The 18345-nt window shown below is 36.7% G+C and overlaps 1 protein-coding gene across 2 annotated transcripts in view; it reads right to left on the bottom strand.

Annotated features, from left to right (window-relative positions):
• FNIP1 (folliculin interacting protein 1) overlaps positions 1–14732 on the bottom strand; it is a 124601-nt gene extending 109869 nt beyond the window's left edge. The window contains exon 1 of one of the 2 annotated variants that reach the window (XM_074213293.1): positions 14537–14732. In XM_074213293.1, coding sequence (XP_074069394.1) covers positions 14537–14628 — 92 coding nt within the window. In that variant the 5' untranslated portion in view covers positions 14629–14732. The remainder of the gene's footprint in view (positions 1–14536) is intronic. The other variant, XM_074213295.1, reaches the window with a different exon arrangement.
• Between the last annotated feature and the right edge of the window lie 3613 nt (positions 14733–18345).

Raw genomic sequence — 18345 nt, 5'->3', positions numbered from 1 at the left:
TATAGTAACTTTGTTTAAAAAAAAAGTTATGTCTCAGTCTAAAGGACTTGTGATAAAAAGTATTCTCCATCCCCAGAGAAAGAACTGACACTGTTTGAATACAGTTGGAAGGATATTTATTTTTACTTTATTTTCCTTGAGGGCTTTTTTTGGGTGGGGGGGGGCTTCTACTTTTCTTTCATATGATATTATAAAAATGTTTTGCATGACTATACATGTATAACCATATTGAATTGTTTGTTTTCTCAATGAGGGGAGGAAGAAGGGGAAAGAAAGGGAAAGAAGTTGGAATTCAATATATTAGAAATTAAGTTAAAAACTGTTTTTACATGTAACTAGGAAAAACTATAAAATGCAGAATAAACTTTTTAAAAAGTACATTTCTTTATGCTCTCTGGTCTATTACCTCTCTGTTAAGAAGGTGATAATATGCTTCATCACAGATCCCCTAGAGATATATGTTTGGTCATTGCACTAATCAAAATTCATAAGAATTTCAAAATTGGGTTTTCTTTACAATATTATCTTTCCATAAATTATTTTTCCGATTTTGCTCACATCATTTATTACATCAGTTCACAATACCCAGAATTCTCTGCTATCATCTCTTTTATCATTGTTATTTTTGTTGAGTATTGTACAACTCTTTGTGACACCATTTGAGGTTTTCTTGGCAGAGATACTGGAGTGGTGTGCCATTCCTTCTCATTTTACATACGAAACTAAGGTAAATAAGGATTAAGCAACCTGCTTAGGGTCATCCATTCACCAACTATCTGAGGTTGGATTTGAGTCTTCCTGGATCCAGGCATGACACTCTTTCCACTGCATCAAAAATTTCATTAAAAATATGTCCAAACTGGTCAAGTTGGATTTATACCAAGGTTATAAGAATCATTTGGAAACAATTACCATAATTAAGCATCATAAAAACCCATATTATTTTATCAACAGATGCAAAGAAAAGGCTTTGACAAAATACAGCATTTGTCTTTGCTAAAAACCTTAAAAAAACATTAAGTATGGAAGAAACTTTTTAAAGTTGATTTTTTAAAATGTAGAACTATAACCAAAACATGTATTATTTTCAGGGGAGGAATATTAAAATCTTTCTATACAAATACCTAGAAATCAAATAAAAGTCAAATCAACCAATAATCATTTATTAAGTACCTGCTGTATTAGGCATTTTGGCAAGTGCTAGTGATACAAAATAAAAATAAAAACAGCCCCTGCTCTAAAAGATATTAAATTCTATCAGAATATATCAAAGTATATACCAAGCAAATATACAATTTTAACAAGGTAATGAGGGAAGGCAGGAAATATTATTAGCTGAAAGGAGTGGACAAGGTCTCATGAAAAAGGTAGCATATGAATTGAGCTTCAAAGTAAATTAGGTTTTCTGAGAGGTGCAGGTGAATACGGAATACATTCCAGGCATGAGGAATAGTCTGTACAAAGGGTAAGAGACAAGTCACACATCTAGAATAGCAAATAAGATAGACCATTAAGTATATAAGATGAGGAATTCCTATTTCTCCACTATTACTTGAAATGGTTCTAAAAATATTAATAATAATATTAAAAAGAGTAATAACAGTATGAAAAAGGAACTAAATGGCAGCAAAAAGGCAGGAACTAGCCTGAACATTACAAAATTCACCTCCATACAACTTCTTTTTTGTTTTATTAAAGATTTTATTTATTTTGAGTTTTACAATTTTTTCCCAATCTTGCTTCCCTCCTCCCACCCCCCAAAGAAAGCACTCTGTCAGTCTTTACTTTGTTTCCATGTTGTACATTAATCCAAATTGAGTGTGATGAGAGAGAAATCATAGTCTTAAAGAAGAAACAAAAAGTATAAGAGATATAACAAGATCAGACAATTAGATATCTGGGTTTTTTTTCCTAAATTATAGGGAATAGTCCTTGCACTTTGTTCAAACTCCAGGGCTCTTTATCTGGATACAGATGGTATTCTCCATTGCAGACAACCCAAAACTGCCCTTGATTGTTGCACTGATGGAATGAGCAAGTCCATCAAGGTTGATCATCACCCCCATGTTGCTGTTAGGGTGTACAGTGTTTTTCTGGTTCTGCTCATCTCACTCAGCATCAGTTTATGCAAATCCCTCCAGGCTTCCCTGAATTCCCATCCCTCCAGGTTTCTAATAGAACAATAATGTACCATGACATACATATAATACCACAGTTTGCTAAGCCACTCCCCAATTGAAGGACATTTACTTGATTTCCAATTCTTTGCCACCACAAACAGGACTGCTATGAATATTTTTGTACAAGTGATGCTTTTACCCTTTTTCAACATCTCGCCAAGGTATAGACCCAGTGGCGGTATTGCTGGATCAAAGGGTATGCACATTTTTGTTGCCCTCTGGGTGTAATTCCAAATTGTTCTCCAGAAAGGTTGGATGAGTTCACAGCTGCTCCACCAACAATGTAATAGTGCCCCAGATTTCCCACAACCCTTCCAACAATGATCATTATCCTTCCTGGTCATATTGGTCAGTCTGAGAAGTGTGAGGTTGTACCTCAGAGAACCTTTAATTTGCATTTCTGTAATAATTAATGATTTAGAGCAATTTTTCATATGACTATGGATTGCTTTGATCTCCTCATCTGTAAATTGCCTTTGCATATCCTTTGACCATTTATCTACTGGGGAATGGCTTTTTTTTTAAATATGACTCAGTTCTCTGTATATTTTAGAAATGAGTCCTTTGTCAGAATCATTAGTTGTAAAGACTGTTTCCCAGTTTACTACATTTCTTTTGATCTTGGTTACAGTGGTTTTATCTGTGCAAAAGCTTTTTAATTTAATGTAATTGAAATCATCTAGTTTGTTTTTGGTGATGTTCTCCATCTCTTCCTTAGTCATAAACTGCTTCCCTTTCCATAGATCTGACTAGTCCTTAATTTTCTAATTTGCTTGTAATATTGTTTTTTTATGTCTAAATCCTGTATCCATTTGGATCTTATCTTGGTAAAGGGTGTGAGTTGTTGGTCTAATCTATGTTTCATCCAGACTAACTTTCAATTTTCCATGCAGTTTTTTATCAAAGAGAGAGTTTTTATCCCAATAGCTGGATTCTTCGGGTTTGTCAAATAGCATATTACTATAATCGTTTCCTGCTATTGCACCTAGTCTATTCCACTGGTCCACCACTCTATTTCTTAGCCAATACCAGACAGTTTTGATGACTGTTGCTTTATAATATAATTTTAGATCAGGTAGGGCTAAACCACCTTCTTTTGTACTTTTTTTCATTAAATCCCTGACAATTCTTGACTTTTTAATTTCTCCATATGAATTTCCTTACAACTTTTCTAACTCATTAAAGTAATTTTTTGGAATTTAGATTGGTAGGGCACTAAAGAGGTAGTTTAGTTTTGATGGAATTGTCATTTTTATTATATTAGCTCTACCTATCCATAAGCATGTGATATTTGCCCAGTAATTTAAATCTGATTTAATTTTGGTGAGAAGTGTCCTATAATTGTTTTCAAAAATTTTCTGAGTATTTTATATTGTCTGAGGTTACTTTGAATGGGATTTCTAGTTCTAGTTCTTCCTGCTATATCTTGCTAGACATATATAGAAAAGTTAAGTATTTATGAGGGTTTATTTTATATCCTGCAACTTTGCTAAAATTGCTAATTGTTTCCAGTAGTTCTATACAACTTTAAAATAATAGCTCAAAATGAATTCTGAAGCAGTAGAATCAACAAAAGGACAAGATGAAATAATCTGGAAGGTTGGCAGGGAAGAAGTCACTGAGGCAGAAAACGGAGGACACAACAGGCAACATCTGGTAAGCCAACAGTGAGATCCCATGCTCCTGGCAAGGTCCTATAGCCCCGCTGCGAGGCCAGTTGTGAGGGTCAATGGCTCCAGTGCAGGGAAGCAGCAAGGTTCCACAACTTTGGTGCACAAAGTTTTGGATGGTACCCCTTACACCACAGAAGCAAAAGTTTGAAATCAGAAAATATGTTGGAAAGTGAGCAAAAGACAAAGTTACTATGCTGACAGGAAAGATCAAAACACAAACTCAGAAGAGAACCACAATGCCAAAATGCCTTAAAAGAAAAATGTGAATTGGTCTCAGGCCTCAAAAGGACTCCTAGAAGAGCTCAAAAGAGATTTTAAAAAATCAAATAACATAGACAGAAGAAAAATTGGGAAAAGGAAGGAGAGTGATATAAGAGAATCATGAAAAAGAGTCAACAGCTAGGTAAAGGTAATATAAAAAAATAGAAAAACGTACAAAACTTCACTGAAGAAAACAACTCATTACAAAGTAGAACTGGCTAAATGGAAAAGGAGGGACAAAAGCTCACTGAAGAAAATAATTCCTTAAAAATTAGAAGAAAATGACTCCATGAGACATCAAGAAACAATAAAAAAACAGAAGAAAATATGATCTATCTCATCAGAAAATCAACTGACCTGAAAAACAGATCAATGACAGATAAGTTAAGAATTTTTTTTTATTTTTTTAAGGTCATGGGGTTAAGTGACTTGCCCAAGACTGGGCAATTATTAAGTGTCTGAGGCCGCATTTGAACACAGGTACTCCTGACTTCAGGGCTGGTGCTCTATCCACTGTGCCACCTAGCTGCCTATAAGTTAAGAATTACTGAACTACTTGAAAGCCATTTAAAAAAAGCCTAGATATCATATTTGATGAAATATTAAGGAAAAACTGCCTGATATTCAAAAACAAGATTATAAAATAGGAATTGAAAGAATCCAACTAAAGAGATCCTAAAATGAAAACTACCAAGATTATTATAGTCAAATTTCAGAGCTCCCAGGCCAAGGAGAAAATATTTCAATCAGAAAGAAACAATTCAAGTATCACGGAGTCACAGTCAGGATAACACAAAATTTAGCAACTTCTAAATTAAAGGAGCAGAGAGTTTGGAATATGATATTCTTCAGGGCAAAGGAACTAGGATTATACCCCCAAATCACCTACCTAACGCAGCAAAATTCTTCAGGGCAAAGAAAGGACTTTCAATAAAATCAAGGATTTTCAAGCTTCCTGATAAAAAGAGTTGAATAGAAAATGTTATTTTCAAATACCAGACTCAAAAGAAACAGAAAAGAGGAAAGAGGAAAAAGAAAAACCAAAAGGAATTCAAAAGTTAAAGTATTTATATTCCTAATCAGGAAGATGATTCGTACACTTATTAAGAACTTTATCACCATCAGGGCAGTTAGAATGAGTATATGTAGGGGCGGCTAGGTGGCGCAGTGGATAGAGCACCAGCCCTGTAGTCAGGAGTACCTGGGTTCAAATCCGGTCTCAGACACTTAATAATTACCTAGCTGTGTGGCCTTGGGCAAGCCAATTAACCCCATTTGCCTTGCAAAAAAACCTTAAAAAAAGAGAATGAGTATATGTAGATAGCTGTATAGGTATAAGTTGAATATAATGGGATGATAATCAGAAAAGAAAATTAAGGAATAAGACAAAGGACTGCATTAAAAGAATAGGGAAGGAAGGGCAAGGCAGAATGGAGTAAATTATCTCTAAGAAGAGGTGAAAAAGACTATTACAGTGTAGGAGAATATGGGGGATGGGGGCCAATGGCAGGCAATGTTTGAACCTTACTCTTATGAAAACTGATTCAAAGATGGAATAACACACTCAGCAGGGTACAGAAATCTATTTTACCCTATAAGGAAATAAGAAAGGACAGAGAAAAGAGAAAGAGAAGGGGAGGGTGATGCTGATGAAAGGGCAAGAGAATTGGGGGAAGTAGTGGACAGAAGCAAAAAACTTGTAAGGAGGGAGAGGTAAAAGGAGAAAAGGGGAGGGAGACAGAGACAGAAGAGAGATAGAGCCAGAGACAGAGAGAAAAGGGAAAATAAGATGGATGGAAATACAAGAAGCAATCATAACTGTGACTGTGAATGGAATGAACTCACCCATAAAATGGAAGCAAATAGCTGAGTGGATTAAAAACCAGAATTCTACTTTACATTGTTTACCACAAACATATCTGAAGCAGAGACAAACATACAGAGTAAAAATAAATGGGCCAGAGCAGAATCTATTATACTTTAGCTGAAGTAAAAAAAAAATAAGGGTAGCAATCATGATCTCAGACAAAGAAAAAATAGATCTAGTTAAAAAGATAAAGAGAGAAATTACCATACTATCTATGGTACAGTGAAAAAGTAGCAATAGTAAACATTAAACATACATGCACCAAATGGCATAGTATTCAAATTTTAAAAGATGATAAATGAGTTAAAGAAGGAAATGTACAGTTAAACAATATTAGTAGGGGATCTCAACTTTCCCCTCTTAGAGCTAGATAAAAGGAAGAATAAAGAAGACAAGAAGAAAGTAGTAGTAGTAGTAGTAGTAGTAGTAGTAGTAGTAGTAATAGTAGTAATAGTAATAGTAGTAGTTGTTGCTGCTGTTAAGGAGGCATTTAGTTTTAGAAAAAAATAGATATAAAAGACTTCTGGAAAAATTGAAAGGAACAGAAAGGAATGTGTACCTTTTTTTCAGTGATAAATGGCAACTACACAAAACTTGACCATGTATTAGGGAATAAAACTTACAATCAAATGCTGAAAAGTAGAACTATTTCAGATCATAATGCAATGCAAATTACATTCGATGGAGGGCATGGAAAGATAAATTAAAATTAACAAAACTAATCTAATCATAAAGAAAGAAGAAATCAAAGAACAAATTATAGAAACAAACAATAACTTCTTTAAAGAGAATGATAACAATGAGACAACATTTCAAAGTTTATGGAATGTTGCCAAAATAATTCTTAGGGAAAAATTCCTATCTCCAAATCAATAAAATAAAGGAAGAATAAGATCAATTAATTGAATGTGCAATATAAAACTAGAAGAAAAACAAATTAAAAATCCCCAACTAAACACCAAATTGAAAATGCTAAAAAATAAAGACAGTATTAAAACAGAAAGTAAGAAAACCACTAAACTAATATATAAAATAGGAGGCGATTTTATATTGGGGGGAACAATTATAGATAAACCTCTATCTAATTTGATTAAAAAAAGAAAGATAGCAAATTATTAGTATCAAAAATGAGAAGGATAACTTCACCAATGGGAAGGAAAAATTAGGAAGAAAAAGAAAAATAAAGCATAAACCTCAGCAAACAGGAAACAAAATTAAAGAATCCGAAAAATTCAACACAGGTATGTTTTGTTACTACATCAATTAATCAACAAGAATTAAATAAGCATCTATTAGGAAACAAGCTTTGTAGTAGGTCCTGGTGATAAGAGCAAAAAATGGAGAAAAAGTACTAGGAGAAAAAAAAAACTCTGTTCAGCAAAAATTCGATTTGGCAACAAAATAGATTATACCATTACCTTGTAGCCAATGCCAAAATAAGTTACAAATAGATATGAAAACTAAATATAAAAGACTACATAAATTTTTTAAAATAGTGAAGAGGAAGTACCCTTCACAACCATGATGGAAGGGCAGAATCATTAGCCAAAAAGAGAGATGATCATAAAAGAAAAAAATGGACAGTTTTGATGAAAATTTTGCATTTAAAAAAAAATCAACAGTTAGGATGAGAAGGGTAATTGTCAATTGGGAAAATAATTTTACCTTAAATTTCTTCGATAAAAGTTTGTTAGTTAAAATATATAAGATAAAAGATATATAAGATATGCATCTTCAATAATCAATATATATGAACAGGTTTTTTTTTAAAGACTGTAAGCTAGCAACATGAAAGGTTACTTTAGATACATAATAAGATTATAAAGAGAAAATTATATGGCTCATTAAGTAGCAAATCAAGGGAATAACTGATAGAACTTATCTGTCCTCTTGGAATCCATAAAAGGTCAAGAAATCTAGTGTAAGGAAGAGTACTTCAAGATGAAACAAAAGATCACAGGATCGTAGTTTAGAACTCAAATTCACTGAAGTAACACTTCCATTAAAATCCTTCTAGAATAACTCACAATGTATGAATATGGCCCTGGATTCTTGTAATTTCAGCAAGGAAACAAGCCTTCCTTGCTGATCCTAGCAACGTAGAAAGTATTTGACTAAAGGCCTGATAATAAATTATCTTCCAAGGGGATTGTCTGTCAATCAGGAAAGAGAGAGAGACATTACAGAGAGCTAGCTAATAGGTGATTAATTTTTTAAATCAAAGCAATTTACTAAGACTTGCTTGTTAAAAACAAAGAAGAGCCATGATTTGAATCATTGAGAATGGGGAGTAGCAACCCAAAACAGGTAGTCACATCTCTCTAATTATTAAAAAAAACTGTAGGTCACATTTTCCTCAAAACCCCAAATTAACTGGATAGAACCTAAGAAAAGTTTCAGTAAATAGAATTTGTTTTTTACATATTCCATAAAGGGAAAAATCACAAGAAAACATAAAAAGTAATATAAATCTCTTATACCTTCTAATTATTTTGTGATAATTTATGTCAACAATGATAACTTTTGGTTATTGTAATATCAACTAAAATGGAATAAATGGAGTTATAGTTTACCATGGTGAAAAATAAGACCACTATATTTTACAATGTGGATTGAAATGGCAAGTTTTATAGCTCATATTAAGTAAGCAAAAAGCAGATTAATTAGAATCCATCACTTACTAAAATATTATAGGGAATAATAGATGATATTTTCATACTGATAACTATGCTATATTAGATATATATTACATATAAGTTATTAGATATAGATATATATACAATCAAGGGTAAGTTGTGGCTAGTTCATTTTGACTGCTGAGAAATTAATGTTACATTTTCAGTGTCTCTAAAATTGGGAAAACATGCAAATCAAGCTTTGATTTGTTTTAGTGATTATCTAGTCTTAAGAAAGTGAGGGAAGAGAATGTGAAAAAAATATATTGAACCTAAAAATAGGACAAACTTCCAGAAAGTCACTTATCAGAACATTCCTGATGCAAGGTGTTCTAAAAATCTTAAAGTTTAAAACCATATTAAGAATTTTGGAACATCCTTTATATCAATCAGAAATTAAGTTCTCTAGCTTGTCTATTTAACAAAAAGTATTTAAAAAGTTCAATAATTCTCATCTATACCTCTAAGCAAATAATTATGCTACATTTGAAGGAAATTATTTTTAAACACGAAAAATTTCTTCCAGGTAGTCACACCATTTAATAACTAGGAATAAACTGGATGAGATTACAGCAAAAATGCTTCTTATTACAAATATAATTCAACATTCTTACTAAATTCTACCAAGTGCCTCACTCATTTTACTAAGAGACTCAGTGCTTCTCTTTCACTATAAGGTAGATAACCTAAACCATGTTTTCTTTAGTCCCTGAAATTAGCAAATTATGTAAGGGATCTAAGAACCCTATTTAAAGATTCTCTCTCTTGCATATATAACAGAAATCTAAAGTAATCCGGGATACTTATGTGTGAGTATAAAATAATGAGATAGTGCTTTTCTTAGGAAATCAGTTATTTTAAAAAAAAAAGGATTTTTAATCTTTTTGTTTCATGTATCCCTTTTAGTAGTCTGGTGAAGTCTATGAACTGCTTAACCCTTTTACTAGTCTGGTGAAGTCTATGAACCGCTTCTTAGAATTAATGTTTTAAAATGCACAAATTTTAAAAGATTGTGAAGGAAGCTAATTATGTTGAATACAGCTATCAAAATACTTTTAAAAACAGATTTATGAACCATAGGGTAAGAAAATTTAATGGCACTTTTATAATAGCAAAGTCTCAGAGTAGGAATTGTAACTGAAAGTTAAATGTAGATGTTTATTCTAAACTGGATGTTTAATAAATATTTGATAGTCAATAAATACCATCCTTCTAAAAGTCAATATATTTTCTTCAGCAATGTATCATTTTTAACGTGCAATTTCCCTACCAAATGTAGTTAAAAGAAATTTTTAAAAATATGTCAAAAGGAAAATATCAGTTCTCCAAGACAACTGTCTTAATAAAATAAGAACAACGTGTTGCTATAAAAAAATACAAATGAGCTATTAAATGCTTATAGATATAAAGATAATTGATATTCATATTCAATTTTGAAAGACAAGTCTTTTTTTCTTAAATTTGATATATTTTTTCTTCTTCCCAGTTAGACTTTAAACTGAAAAAAAAATTAATTTTTAAGGTTTCTTTATGTTCCCTGTATGTAACCCATGGATGCAGTGTATTCAAATCCTATTCTTCTGGGAAACTGGCAATTTCCAGAAGTGAAGAAATATTATAAGCTAGATAGCACTTTAATCCTATTCCAAATATTTCTTAAAGAAGTCTGTAATCTTTCTTATAAACATCATCTCAAATCCTTATGATTTTAAATTCAAAGATTAAGTAAGAAAACTACAAATTACAAAACACTAGCATTACATTTACCCAGGAAGTCATCATTTGAATGCCAATGCTGCTTATATTTATATCTTTGACTGCTCAATAATTTTACAATTATAACTCAGTTTCTAGTTCCTTAAGTGATTTCAAAGCGCACACACACACACACACACACACACACACACAAATCCCAAGCATACATAAACTTCCACATCTCTCTACAAAGGCCTTTTTGTGGTGCCACAATTATTTATCATAAAACTGACTAGCAAGCTGGGAAGAAGAGTTGGCCTTATATGTATACATCTGAACAGAGAGATATGGTTTAATTGGAGCTCTTAGAGTATTCCTTGATCCCAAAATGTTTCCCATTGCTCTTATCACCACACCAAATAAATTTTCCACATTTCTCCAAACTATTAAGGTACCTTAAAACTCACCTGTTATTTGGGAAGGGTTAACATTCATTCCATTCATTCATTCATTTAGTAGTATCAAGCACTTACTGTGTATAAAAGTACTGTGCTAGGCCCTGCAAGAGGTATCAAGGAGTTTAATTACTCAACAGACCATTGAAGATTTTGAGTAGATATATTAAATTCTGAATGAAATACATTTTTCCATCCATTTTTGAACAATTATTTATCGAGTATTTAATTTACATGTAACATTTTGTTCACAATACAAAGTTGTACAAGATCTGGCCTCTGGACCTTTAATATAGGAGCTAAGAAATGTAACCCAAGGTAACTGTTAGAATCATCAAGTATATAGTAACAAAAAATATCCCAACAGGAACAAAATCAATTTCCACATTAAATGGCTGGACTATTCCTAGACACTGGTGATATGATCACTGGGCAAAGACACAAACTTTAGCCTGGGGAGTGAAAGATATATTATCTTAACTGAGATAGACATATCTTTTACTCAGAAAAGATGGCTATTAGCAGTTGGGGAAAGGAGAAAAATTAGAGAGGACTTTATAATTTAAAGGGTAGGTAGCATCACAAAGTGAGGGAGAAGAGTAGAAAGGCAGGAGTAAACCATATTTAATATGTTATATTAAAAAGAGCAATATCTGAGGGGAGAGCACTGAGAAAAGAATAAAGAAGAGAACAAAAAGACAAAAGTAAAGGACTAGCAGAAAAAGATTTCTAAATTCAAAGAATAGGATAGTCAAAGGCTAAAATGGTGGGTAAGAAAATCAAGCATTTGTTTTGATCACTCTAATAAGAGACCCCAAATACTCAAAAAGGTGTATTTACATGTTAGTATAAGCATACAAAAAAACAGTACAAAGTAATTTTGAAGAGGAAGGCACCAGCAGTGGGGGAGATAAGAAAGACTCCATACAGAAGCTAGCATGTAAGCTAAATTTTGGAGGAAATGAAAGATTCTAAGAGGCAGAGAGAGGTCACTCAACAGTCCACAAGCATCTATTGATAATACACCAGAGGCAAGGAAGTATTACACTCTAGTATGGAAGACAGATAGTATTCTATTCATTGGAATAGGACTAAGTGCTACTGAACAAAGGTTTTCAGTGGTGGAACCATGCTGGCTGGAACTATTTTTTGTCCTGTGGTCATAGTTTGTTCCCCTCATGTAGATGCACTAAATCGCTTTTTATACATGGTCCAACATACTTGAGGAATTGATAACAATCTTCTGGGCTGGTGATGCAGAGATTTCTCCCAAGTTTCTGGATTAGGACATGATCTAGCTAAAGAAAATAACCCTTGAAATATAACTGTGGCCCTCTCTTCAAGGTCTAGCAGTAGTTGTAAAACCCAAAGAAACATCTATCATACAGGACAATATTTGGAATGACATAAGAAAAGAAAAAAAAGATCTTATTAGAGAAGGATAAACTCAGAAAGTGTTAAGGAGGAGATCCCCTTTTGCAAGATTCTTTTCTCCTATCACTTTTACAACATCATGCCTTACCTCCAGTGAGTTGCCATCGTTAACCCCGGAAAAGCTCAGGGAAAAAAAAATTGAGTTTGAGATGGAGATGGCTATAGTTTTAGGCCAAATGCCAATGAAATCCATGCTTTTAAAAATTTTGATATAACAAAAAAATTCAGATTACATGGGAAAATGAATTCTTGGGGGAAAAGATCTTAGCAGTCCCAAATAACTTCTTTGAGAGGCTGATCATAAATAATAATCTGAATCTAGCATTATCATTCGACTTAATTAAAAAGGCATTTATTGGGTGTTGTTGTGTATCATGCAAGTGTCTTCCAAGCATACATGTGACTTTTTAGCATCTATGTACTCTGTCTAGAAAACAAAAATAGGTTTGTGACAGTTGTCTGATCTTAATATGCCACCACTTCCTACCCAAGCTATTTTTTAGTTGACTTCCCATTTTCCACTTTGGATGCTGAAAAAATAAAGGTTTTTAAATTTTGCATGTACTTTGCGTTCTATTTTAAAGGGAAGGTATCACTTTAAAAAAAAACGTTATTTATTTAAGGCAATAGGGTGAAGTGACTTGCCCAAGATCACACAGCTAGAAAATTATTAAGTGTCTGAGGCTGGATTTGAACTCAGGTACTCCTGACTCCAGAGCTGGTGCTCTATCCACTCTGCCACCCAGCTGCCCCCATACCACTTTTAAGAGTCAACATCAGTATGGTAGAAGATTTGATGGCAAATGGAAAAACATTAATTCTACACACTTTCAAGATGTTCAGAACTCAATTTTTTCTTAAAATGTTAGCTAATAATATAACAGCTATAAAACTGACTTTTTTTGCTCAAAAAAAGAATCATTTTATTTCTAAAGGAGGTATTTCTAAAGTACTTAAACACAAATTAGGTGCATAATAAACAGCTGTTCTCAGATGCTAAGCAAAGGGAGCCAAACCAAGAAAACATTTACACATTAACAACATGGTGAGTTGATGGAAGCAGTTCTCAGCAGTTCAGAGATCTAGGACAACCCTGGAAGACCTGTTATGGACAATACCATCCACATCCGGAAGGGAAAAAAACCCCACAGAATCTGAATGAATACTATGTTCATTTTTAAAAAAGTTTCTCTTATGGTTTTTGTTCCTATCCCATGGTTTTCTTTCTTCTCCCTTATTTGTAATTTCTCATGCAAAATAATTGCTATGTAAACATGTAAACACAAATGTATATATACAACATTCACTAGACTATTCACCACTGAAGGGAGGTGGGGTGAGAAGAGAGGGTGAAAGAGAATGGTGTAACTTATAAATATGCAAGTGGATGAATGTTGAAGAACTTTCATAACATGTAAGGAGAAAAATAAAATATCAATTAAAATATAATCTTCCCCCTTTCCTAAACCAGCATTAGTCATCTTAATCCAAAGTTATTGGTTTTTTAAAATTTGCTATCTGACAAGTTATAATTCTATCTCAACCGGCTGTACTGAATTTCTTAATCAGTGAGTTATGAAACAAAAGTTCTTTTCTATTAACAGCATTGTTTGGAATCCTCAATTCAATTCTATTGTGGTTAGATCATGACAGAATTGGTTAGTAACCTTAGACTGCCATTGGCAGCTCATGCATTTCGCATATCTCCTTCTATAACATTAAGGTGGCTCAGTCAAATAACACCCTTGCCATTCCAACTTCCGAGAAACTCACAAAGAAGAGTATCTGGGCTCCATCTCTCCCCACCTCCCCGCGACGCCTCCTTCCTAAATGTTCCTGAAATTTGCCCCAAATTATCAATGGCATCTCGAGTGGGAAGCGCGGCAGCTGGCAAGCAGGGGAAGGGGGGCAGGGGGAGCGGGAGCTTCCTTCGGCCGGGGAAGGGGGTGGATGGAGACAGGCGGCTCCCAGGGCGGCCAGGCTGGTCGGGGCAAGCGACCCCTTGGGCTTCGGCAATCACTCAACTTCTTCGCAAACAGGAAGCTGATGGAAATGCCAACTGCCCCTGGAGCCCAGCCGCGGCAGGCACCTCGCGAGCGGGTGGGGGACGCAAACACGCAGAGGCGGCTGGGCAGCGGCTGCCCGCGGCCCCCGGCCACCCCCACTCAGCGGCTCCCACAAGTTGGGAGGGGGGAGGGGCGCCCGCCGCGCCGCGCCGCGCCGGGACGGAGCCGCGGAGCCGGGCCGCCCGAGTTCCGGCTCGAGGCGGGGGGCCGCGGGGGGCCGCCGCCCTTACCTGCACACGCAGTCGGGGTCCCTGGCGTCCCGGCCGGGGGAGCCCAGCCCGCTCCTTTTGTTGAACAGCTTCTGGAAGAGGGTCGGGGGCATCTTGGCCGCCGCGGGTCCGGCCGCGCCGGGGCCGAAGGGCTCCGGCGGTTTCCGGGGGACTCCACGAGTGGCGAGACGTGTACGGAAAAGGGGGCTGCGGGGACCTGGGCCCCTTCAGGGAGCGGCGAGAGCAGCCGCGGAGCATCTAGTTCCGCCCAGCGGCCGCCGCCCCCATCGGTGTCACAGTCATATGACAGAAATTAGTCACTTCAAACTGCCACGGGAGGCGGAGGGGAGAGGGGCGGGACGAGCCCGCCTGCCCAGAGCCTCCATTGGCTGGCGGCCGCCGGGGAGGCCGGGCGCGCGCGCGCGCGCGGGGGCGAGGGCGAGGGAAGAGCGCCCGGGCGCGCGCCTTCGGGACCGTGCCGAGGGCTGGGGCGGGGCGCGCCGGGCGCCCGCGGAGAGCCTGCCGGCAGAGTCTCGTGAGCTTGCCTGCTCTGCGCAGCCGCGGGGAGAGAAAAGCGCTCCTGAAGCGCGGGAGGGGAAGTGCGCCGGGGCGCCGCCGGTGGCTCCTGGCCAGTGAGCCGGCCCGGAGGCGGAGGAAGGACACGGCGGCGGGGGCTGGGCTGTGTGCCGCACGGGCCCCACAGACGCCTTCACGCCCCCTTTCACCCACTCGCGCAAAAGCCCTCCTGGGCCCTCCCCCCGGACTCCACCCGTATTTACTTAAGACATCCGCGTGCCGGGAGGGAGAACCTGGCCACGTAACCTTTGCCCTCGCGGAGGTCAAAGGCGTTCCAGAGCGCACGTGCGCGGACACTGGGTCACGTGCTTTAGTAACTTCTTTACAAAGGGGCTTACCTAGGGGCCCCTGGAGTTGTGGGGGAAGCAGTGAGGAACTTGGGGGGGGGGGGGTTCCAGAATGCCACCATAAAAAGACAAAGATGTGGGCAGCTGCAGGGACGGGGAAGACTCGTGCCAGGCATGTGCAGCCGGGGCTGGAAGGTCCCTGTGTCCCGGGCTGGGTCCTAGAGGGCAGGGACAGGAAATCTGTCTGGAAAGCTAATACCAGAGCGTATGCCAATACCAGACGTGAGGAACCCCGAAGATGTTTAGGCGAGGGAGTGGCATGAAATCCAGGAGGTACAGATGGAATGTAGAATTATCTAAATCTACACAAACACATGTAGATGTGAATATGTAGAGACTAGAGATTGGGAGAGAGACCAGAATATATGTGTGTGTTTGTGTGTGTGTGTGTGTGTGTGTGTGCAGATTAGAGAGGGAGAAATGGGCCTGGAATCAAAAAGTACCGACTTCCCTCAAAAATTTACTATCCTTGTAGTCCTAGACAAGTTTGCTTGCCTTAGTTTCTTCATCTGTAAAATGAAGGTAATAATAGAACCTACAAAAATAATGACAATTGTTAGGAAGATCAAATGAGATATTTGTAAAGTGCCCAGTACATGATAGGCATTACGCAAGCATTGGCTGTTATTAAAGAACGGGGTGGATATGCATGTGAAAGATAAAACTGTTAGGACTTAGTAACTGTGTGCTGAAAACTGTAAGGTGGCAGGGATGACGACCAAAAAATTACAAATCTACCATCATAGCTAAGGGAGTGCTCCAAACACCTAGACTAGTTGGGTGTAATTGTGCCCAGTCAGTAATACAAACTGCCATCTTCCTCAGCTTTCCTGTGAACTTATTTTATTAGCATGTTTTGGGAATGCATCTCTGATCTCTAAAGGAAGGTACTTATATTCATATCTGTATCCCCAAAGCACCTGAGCAATGCTCTGTATGTACAGATATCCATATACTGATATATAGATCACTATGGGCACATCTTCCACCAGTGCAGATGGACAACCCATTCATGTTTCCTCATTCTGTGCAATTTTTGTCTATGTCCTATAAATCCTCTAATAGGTATTTTGAATTGGACTCACCTGAATATAAACTGAAAAGAACCAGCAATCATACCTTATCAATTAGACTCCCAAATATAACTATATAATTGATAGAAAGAAGTCTGAGCTCCTTAGAAATTATAAAGGTACAGAGCACGAAGTTAATATACGGATGAACAAACTCAGGATCCAGAGAGAGAATGTAACTTTTTTATGTTTTTTTTTACTTTTTATCTTTTTTTCTTTTATTAAAGATTTTATTTATTTGAGTTTTACAATTTCCCCCAATCTTACTTCCCTCCCCCCACAGAAAGCAATTTGTCACTCTTTACTTTGTCTCCATGTTGTACATTGATCCAAATTGAGTGTGATGAAAGAGAAATCATATCCTTAAGGAAGACACAAAAAGTATAAGAGACAGCAAGATCAGACAATAAGATATCTGTTCTTTTTCTAAATTAAAGGGAATAGTCCTTCAACTTTGTTCAAACTCCATGATTCTTCATCTGGATACAGATGGTATTCTCCATTGCAGACAGCCCAAAATTGTCCCTTATTATTGCATTGATGGAATGAGCAAGTCCATCAAGGTTGATCATCACCCCAATGTTGCTGTTAGGGTGTACTGTGTTTTTCTCGTTCTACTCATCTCACTCAGCATCAGTTCATGCAAGTTGAGAGGGAATGTAACCTAAACTAATTCAAAAAGAGTTTTTTTTGTTTTTGTTTTTATTTATACTTGAGAGTAGAAAGACTTGTGGTTTCAGAAGCAGAGAAAACTGATCTGTGAACTCCTTTCACCAAAGGAAATAACCATTCCGTATCACTTAGTAAATAAGACATAGGTAGTTAGTTGTTTGAACCATATAAAAGTTAAGCCAAACAGTTATCAGAGGCAGGAGTTGAATTATGGCTCCAAGTCTAGCATTTTATATGATAGATAAGTAGATAAAAAGATAGAGAACAAGCTCATATTGTGTGTCAGTCACAGTGCTCAGTGCTGAGGATACAAATACAAGCAAACAAGGCCCTGGATACTGAATGTCTTCTTTCATGCCAACCCCAACCATTCAAAATGTTCTATTACAGGAATTTACATATACTGGAGTACAATGACAAATAAAGGTGTGCTGGAAGGCAGGGGAGTGGAAATGCAATTTCATACAGAGGTTGCAGGAAAGTGACTGGGAGGCCTAGTCCAAGGCAAGATAAGACCAAAACACTTTTATCAGAGTCCAGGGACCCAGGGGCAGAGTCCAAGGTTCTGATGACTGAGACTGCACAGAAATGGCACTGAGTCTCTTTCACTCTACTGAAATTCAAGTCATCACAAGTCTGTTAAGCTCCAAATATGTGAAGAACATTGCCCTCATGTAGTTTACCATCTAGTAACTATTATATAGTTAAATAATTCATATATATAAATATATATATGAAGTTATATTCTCTTTACATATATTATTTATTACATAACTATAATATAAAAATCATGTAGTATTTATATAGCATCTAGCAAAAGGTAAAAAGAAAATGTGTTTTTCTGAAACTCAGGTCTCCCAAGATATATTTTTACTTGAATATCCACAGTTGTTAGGATAAATCAGGACAATAATTTTGGGGGCCTAAATTGACCACAACTTGCAACCTTAACCCCCTTGGCCTTTTCAGCTCTAGTGAAATGATTCTGCCTTTTTAAAATGTACTCTCTGTGCCCTATCCCAAACACCCTGTAATACCTTTCTTCTAGCTGCCCTGAAACACTTTAAATCCTGGTGAATCCATGTAATAAAACATAGTAAGAAAAAATCCCAAGTCTGTGACATAAAGTCCTAGTCAACAAAAAGTAACCTTGATACTAATA

The sequence above is a fragment of the Macrotis lagotis genome, chromosome 1, assembly GCF_037893015.1.
Source record: "Macrotis lagotis isolate mMagLag1 chromosome 1, bilby.v1.9.chrom.fasta, whole genome shotgun sequence".
NCBI lineage: Eukaryota > Metazoa > Chordata > Mammalia > Peramelemorphia > Peramelidae > Macrotis > Macrotis lagotis.
Note: the sequence above shows the minus strand (reverse complement) of the source record. Positions and strands in the feature narration are given on the sequence as shown.